We start from the raw sequence: 6047 nt of genomic DNA on the forward strand, positions 1-6047 counted from the left end.
TCGGGGGTGTCGGGGGCGTGTGTGTCCCTCCTAAACCTCCGTGTCCTCCTGCAGGAGGTCTCTCCTCGTCCTCAGAGGTGGTCCGTTACAGTAAGGAGCAGCGACCCACCACCCTCCCCATCCAACCCTTCACCTTCTACCAACAGTTCATGCTCAAGCCGCCTCAGCCCAAGCCTCCGCTGCTCACAGGATACGTCTCGGGGATGCAGGCCCGGTCCGGTTCTGGTTCTGGAGCCGACGAAGGCCCTGAAGACGCAGCAGAGAATCCTAAAAGTCCCGTCAGCACACCAGCTGCTCCCGTCCGGCTCTCCCCGCTCGGAAGCTACTCCCCCGTTCGCCTCCAGGGGGCGCCCAGCTCTGGGACCTGCTCCACCTGTACCCCCAGCCCCCGTCCTGCACACAGCCCCTCCTGCCCACTCTCTGGGGGGTTGCTCCCTCTTCACTCCAACTCCTCACTCAAAGAAGGAGGAGCATCAGCTCCAAAACCGGGCTCGCCCCCCCCACATGTAGGCATAAAGAGAGGCTTGGTGCCCCCCATGCTGCCAGCTGTTCAGGGGCGCTGTCTTCATTCTGCAGCCCTCCCCAGTGACTGTCTGAGTCCCCAGAACTACCAGGACTCTGGACAGGAGGGGGGAAAGGGACCGACCAGGACCCAAAATGGTACGTTCCATATACGTTATTTTATATATTTGGGCGGATGGAGGTGAAAATATGGATGTAAGGTGTCCAAGCTCAGGTCGTCTACCAGAGTCCTGCAGTATCTTAGCTGTTCTTGTACTTTCCTGGACTGAGATGTCTGAGGTGTTTCCAGGATCTGCTGGTTCTCCATTACCATCCTGTCTGTCTGGATCTGGAAGTCCCATAGGATCTATGCCCTCCTCTACATGATGTCATCATGTAGAGGAGGTGACTGATGGTGGCCCCATTTCTGAGTTGGTATCCATAGCCAGTCTTATTGATTATGTCGCTGAGGGGGTTCAGACCTATGCAGAACAGCAGTGGGGACAGAGCATCACCTTGGTATAATCCACATTTGATGGACAGTTGTGCAATTGGCTTACCATTGGTTTCAAGGGTGGTTTTCCACAACTTCATTGAGTTTCCTATGAAGGCTCTTAGAGTCTGTTGATGTTGTACATCTCCAAGCTTTCAGCGATCCAGGTGTGTAGCATTGAGTCAGAGGCTGTGCACAGGTTGGTGTGTCGTGACCTGCAGTCTTGTGTGACTGTTGTGTCAACCAGGAGCTGGTGTTTGGCTCCTCTGGATTCTCTACCAATGCCCTTCCGTGTGTTGTAAAGCGTTTCTGTCTCTCGTTCATCAAGTCATTTCATTTCTGTGGCTTCTAGTGTTGATCAAAGATTGTCCACAAATCACCAAACCTGCTCTGAGTGATGGAGGAAGGAAAGCTGCTTCAGGGTTTCACTCTTCTCTTCTTCTCCCCCTCACCCCCCACCCCCAACTTACCCCTTCCTGTCGCCCCCCCCAACAGTGCACCACCTCTCTCCCCAGGCTCTGAAGTGGAGGGAGTACCGTCTTCGACACCCTCTGAGAGGAGATGGAGGGGGCTGCTCCTCTGCCAGTGCCCTCTCTGGTAACAGGGACTTCAGAGGGGGCGGGGGGCATCGGCCAGCCCGCCTGAATGTGTTTGATTTTCCTGCTGCTCATGGGGGCCTCAGGCTGGGACACCCCCATGGAGCTCATCCTTTTATCTTCAGTGGAGGTGGTGCAGAAGTTTAGGCCTGTTTTTTGTGGGAGGGGGTGGTTCCCGCAGGAACATTTGAAAACGTGTCTTTGTTCGCAGTGGGTCAGTCGGACTTCCTGCCCGAGTACTTCTCCCTGACGGAGAAGCCCCCAGAGGAGTTCTGCCTGTCGCCTGACGCCTCCTCCTCCTCACAGTCCCACCTCGCCGTGGATCTGACGCAGAAGAGAGGTACGGTCCAACACACAGTCGCCATGGAAACGCAGCCGCAGCCCCGCCCACAGACAATCTCAGAAAAAGTGTGTTACAGATCACAAAGTGATCATGTCCTGCTACTAATCTGAGCACATTTAGGAGTTTTGTTCTCTGGATTCAGGAGTTAATGGATAAATACACAAAACTCAGACAAGCTAATGAGGCTAAATGTTGACCCGCAGGAATTCATCTGTTGTCTTTGTGTTTTGTTCTTCGGCTAACATATTAGGCTAACAATCCAGAGTGGGACGTTCACTCCAAATCCATCACCAGGAAGGAGTTTGATGTTCTTTAACTTCCAAGTCCTGTAGAAAGTTGTGTAAGTCAGTAGATTTTTGAGAACTGAAGGCCAAACAGCTACGAGCTATGCTAACGCTAACACGCTAACGACTGACAGTTACAGCATCAAAGATGGGCGGGGCTTTTACACTGGAGCTGCAGAGCATGATGACTCGAGACTTCTGGGACTTAAACCAGTTGACCAATCACAACATTCAACTGTAATATCTCGTTTCAACCTGTAGGGGGCAGCACACAGACGGGTTAGGACTGATTACAGGAAGTCTATTTTAAATAGTCAGAAATGTGTCAAGAACCAACAGACAGCAGTTGAAAGCCCAATTATAGAGATCAACAGACAAAAAAACTTCATTTACTGTTTGGTTACCCTTTAAAATCCAAAACTCGCTGAAGTTCTGCAGGAAGGAGCTGTTAGCAGGTTGGACCTGAAGAAGCTCCAGAGCCGCTCCTCTCCATCTTTTCTTCTCCTTTTTTTCAGCTTTGGTGAAAGCCGTGAACACCGCCGTGGACCTGATCGTGGCGCACTTCGGTACCAGCAGAAACCCGGATGTGAAGGTAGATGTTGGATCTGTTGTGTTCCTCGCTGCAGCAGAACAGGAGCCGGACAGGAACGCTGCAGAAGCTTCAGAGACGTTCACCTCTGGAGTCTGGAGGTGGAAGGAAGAGTTTTGACTAGCTTCACTCTGTTCTGCCCCCCCAGGCCAAGCTGGGAAACAGCTGGGTGAGTCCAAACGTGGGTCACCTGATCCTGAAGTACCTGTGTCCGGCCCTGCGAGACGTCCTGCAGGACGGCCTGAAGGCCCACGTTCTAGACCTGATCATCGGTCAGCGGCGCTGTCAGCCCTGGAGCGTGGTGGAGGCTTCCACCCAGCCAGGTGAGGGGGGGGCAGTGGCCGGTCATTATTGGTCCATCCTTTCACGGCGCCGGAACATTCCGTCCTGAGGCTGGAATGATCCTGAAAGCCTCTGCCCCCCCAGGTCCGTCCACACGTCTCCTCCACAGCTTGTTCTCCAGAGTGAGCCAGTTTCCTGAGCTGTCGAACCACACCATGAGGCTGAACGCCTTCGTCTTCGGCCTCCTGAAGTAAGTGCTCCTTCATCAGCAGGAACGGTCTTCACGGTCGGCGCCGTGCACGCGTCCTCTGAGGCTGGCCGCCATGACATCATCAGTCTGGAAAGACGCCGTTTTTAACCGTTCTGCGTCAAACTGAAACAGACATTTTCCCCTCCCCCGATTCTGGTCATGCCCACTGCTGTGTGTATGGTTTGAGGTGGGCGTGTTTGTACTCTGATGGGGGAGTGGCCTGTTCAAATCTGAGATTTTTAGTTTATTTTTATGCTAGTTTACAAAGGCGACAGCTTTGCTCGGCCATGACATCGTTTGTAAGGCGGGGTCAGACCCCCCACCCTCAGAAACACCCAGAATGACATCAGGCTGCAGTTCCTCAAATGACCACTAGAGGCAGGTTGCAGGTGGAGCTCTTATCTATAAGGAAGTGATGTGTTTATTGGCTACAAAGCCCCAGAGGATTCTGGGAAACTCATGATGTCTTTCTGTTTCAGCCTGAAATGTTTGGAGTTCTGGTTCAACCATCTTCGCTCTCATGAAGGTGAGTAACTTCATCCACATCTGTCCAGGAAGTTACTTTTGGGTGAAAGTAACTTAAAGTAATTCAGGAGTAGTTTTACTTTTATAATCCCACTTTATAGTAATAAATTACTTTTCCTACAGTAGCAGTAATCTGTAATCTGAAAACCCTGCGCTCATGCTCCTAAAGCCCGGTGGGGGTGGGGGGTCTGCATGGATCTGATACTCAGTTACTCTGAGAGTAATCCCGGTTTCTGCTGAATTCCAGACATCATCGTGGTCCATTACAGCCCCTCGGGGCTCCTCCCCCTGTCCACCGGGGCCGGCCGGGACCTGTTTGAGGAGCTGCTGCTCCTCCTGCAGCCGCTGGCGCTCCTCCCCTTCGACCTGGACCTGCTGTTCGAGCCACGCCTCCTGCAGAAGGGGGAGGAGCACCTCCGCCACAAGGAGCAGCTCTGCTCCGCGGGCCAAAGCTCGCTGCCTTGCACAAGCTCCACCCTCCAGCTGATGAGGGGGCGGGGCACCAGTGAAGGCTCGGAGGAGGGCCGTGCCGCGCCCAGGCGGGTAATGGGCGGGGCTGAGAGTACAAAAGAGGGAGGAGTGAAAGCAGGGCTGAGGCAGGAGGGGGGCGCGGCTGGACGCTGCGCCTGGACGGGGAGGGGGTCCGAAGGACTGAATGATGCAGAGGGGGGGCATAGGGATAAAACCCCGGCGGGGGAGGGGCGGCAGGACCGGCAGGCGGGGTGGTGGTTCCAGCTGATGCAGTCGTCCCAGGTCTACATCGACCCGTCCGGCGAGGGCTGCCGCTTCGTGAAGGCCGACAGGAGGAAGCGGTCTGTGGAGAGGCGGGACCACCCGCCCCCCCGGGCGGGGGTGGTGGAGGGGGCTGAGTCCAGCCAAGAGGGGGAGGGAAGGAAGGGATGTAGTGGAGATGCAGCTGGACCGCAGGGGCGGTCCTCGTGGATGGGCAGCCCCCCAGAATCTGTCCTCAACCAGGAGGATCCGAATCCTGACAGACCTGCAGCCCCCCTGGACCGCCCCGTGCAGAGTCTGCGCTGGGGGAGGCTCTTCGGGGGGAGAGGGGAGCGAATGAAGCAGAAGACAAAGTCCAGGTGAGGGGGGGTCTTGGTGGAACCAGCAGCACAGAGGGGGGGGCCGATCTCACTCCACTTTGTCCTTCAGGCCCCCGTCCGGCTGGCTCGGCCTGGACCGCTCTGTTCTGGACCTCGTGGCTCTGACCATCGGGCCCGGCGGTGGGAGGAAGGCAGAACCCCCCGTCAGCCCCCCCCAGACCACGGCCCCCCCAGCAGAACCTTTCCGGTAAGCAGTTTCCGGTTCCAGCTCCATCGTCGTCCGTCCGTCCGTCCTCACGCCTGGCTTTGTCGTCTCAGGGGGGTCCGCGCTCTGTGCCACCACATCGCCACAGAACCGGGCCAGCTGAGCTTCAACAAAGGGGACGTCATGCAGGTTCTGAGCAGAGCCGACCCGGACTGGCTGCTGTGCTCCTTGGGCTCCTCGCGGGGCCTGGTTCCCATCGTCTACGTCACCCTGCACAGCATGGAGGACAGCCAGGACGCCGGCGCCACGCCGCAGTGATCTGAGCCCGGCCCGCTCCGACCCGGGCCGGCCCAGAACGCACGCTAGCAAACATCCAGATGAGTGTGCATGCCAACGTCCACAACAGCTGACCTCTGACCTTCCACACGTTTCCTCTGGAGACGCTAGAGAAAGAAAATCTGTTTATCGTTTTCTTGCCAAACCTTTAACTGCTGGGGGGGTGGGGGTCGGGTTAGGGTTAGGGTTAGGGTTAGGGAAATCTGAAACGCGTAGAAAAAGTGAAGCTCGTTAACGATCGTCCAATCACAGAACAGACTATGAGCAGCGAAAGTCCTGAGGAAAGGTCGGGAAGGTCAGGGAGACTCTACTGCTGATCCGGGTCGCCGAGTCGTGACCCGAGTCGAAGAGGCCCGACTCATGACTCTGGAAAAATGACTGGGTCTGCAGTCTGGTCAGCACAAATCAAGCGGCGGTCGTCACGAAGGCGCCACCTCAGAGCAACATTCGTTTTCTGAAAGCTGAACCCCCAGAACAGACATTTGACGCGGTCACCATGGAAACGGAGCGACTGTAAACCTCTTTGGTTAGCTCACATTGTCTGTGGTTCCACTCGTCGGCTGAAGGGGGCGCCCGCCGACAGACTCGTTT

The 6047-nt window shown here is 56.0% G+C and overlaps 1 protein-coding gene across 2 annotated transcripts in view; it reads left to right on the forward strand.

Moving 5' to 3' along the window:
* rusc2 (RUN and SH3 domain containing 2) overlaps positions 1 to 6047 on the forward strand; it is a 14322-nt gene extending 8275 nt beyond the window's left edge. The window contains exons 4-13 of one of the 2 annotated variants that reach the window (XM_024257975.1): positions 55 to 660; positions 1490 to 1720; positions 1802 to 1930; positions 2733 to 2809; positions 2955 to 3129; positions 3233 to 3338; positions 3818 to 3864; positions 4111 to 4954; positions 5025 to 5162; positions 5234 to 6047. In XM_024257975.1, the coding sequence (XP_024113743.1) occupies positions 55 to 660; positions 1490 to 1720; positions 1802 to 1930; positions 2733 to 2809; positions 2955 to 3129; positions 3233 to 3338; positions 3818 to 3864; positions 4111 to 4954; positions 5025 to 5162; positions 5234 to 5438 (2558 nt within the window). In that variant the 3' untranslated portion in view covers positions 5439 to 6047. The remainder of the gene's footprint in view (positions 1 to 54; positions 661 to 1489; positions 1721 to 1801; positions 1931 to 2732; positions 2810 to 2954; positions 3130 to 3232; positions 3339 to 3817; positions 3865 to 4110; positions 4955 to 5024; positions 5163 to 5233) is intronic. The other variant, XM_024257976.1, reaches the window with a different exon arrangement.

Source organism: Oryzias melastigma, linkage group LG9 (assembly GCF_002922805.2).
Source record: "Oryzias melastigma strain HK-1 linkage group LG9, ASM292280v2, whole genome shotgun sequence".
NCBI lineage: Eukaryota > Metazoa > Chordata > Actinopteri > Beloniformes > Adrianichthyidae > Oryzias > Oryzias melastigma.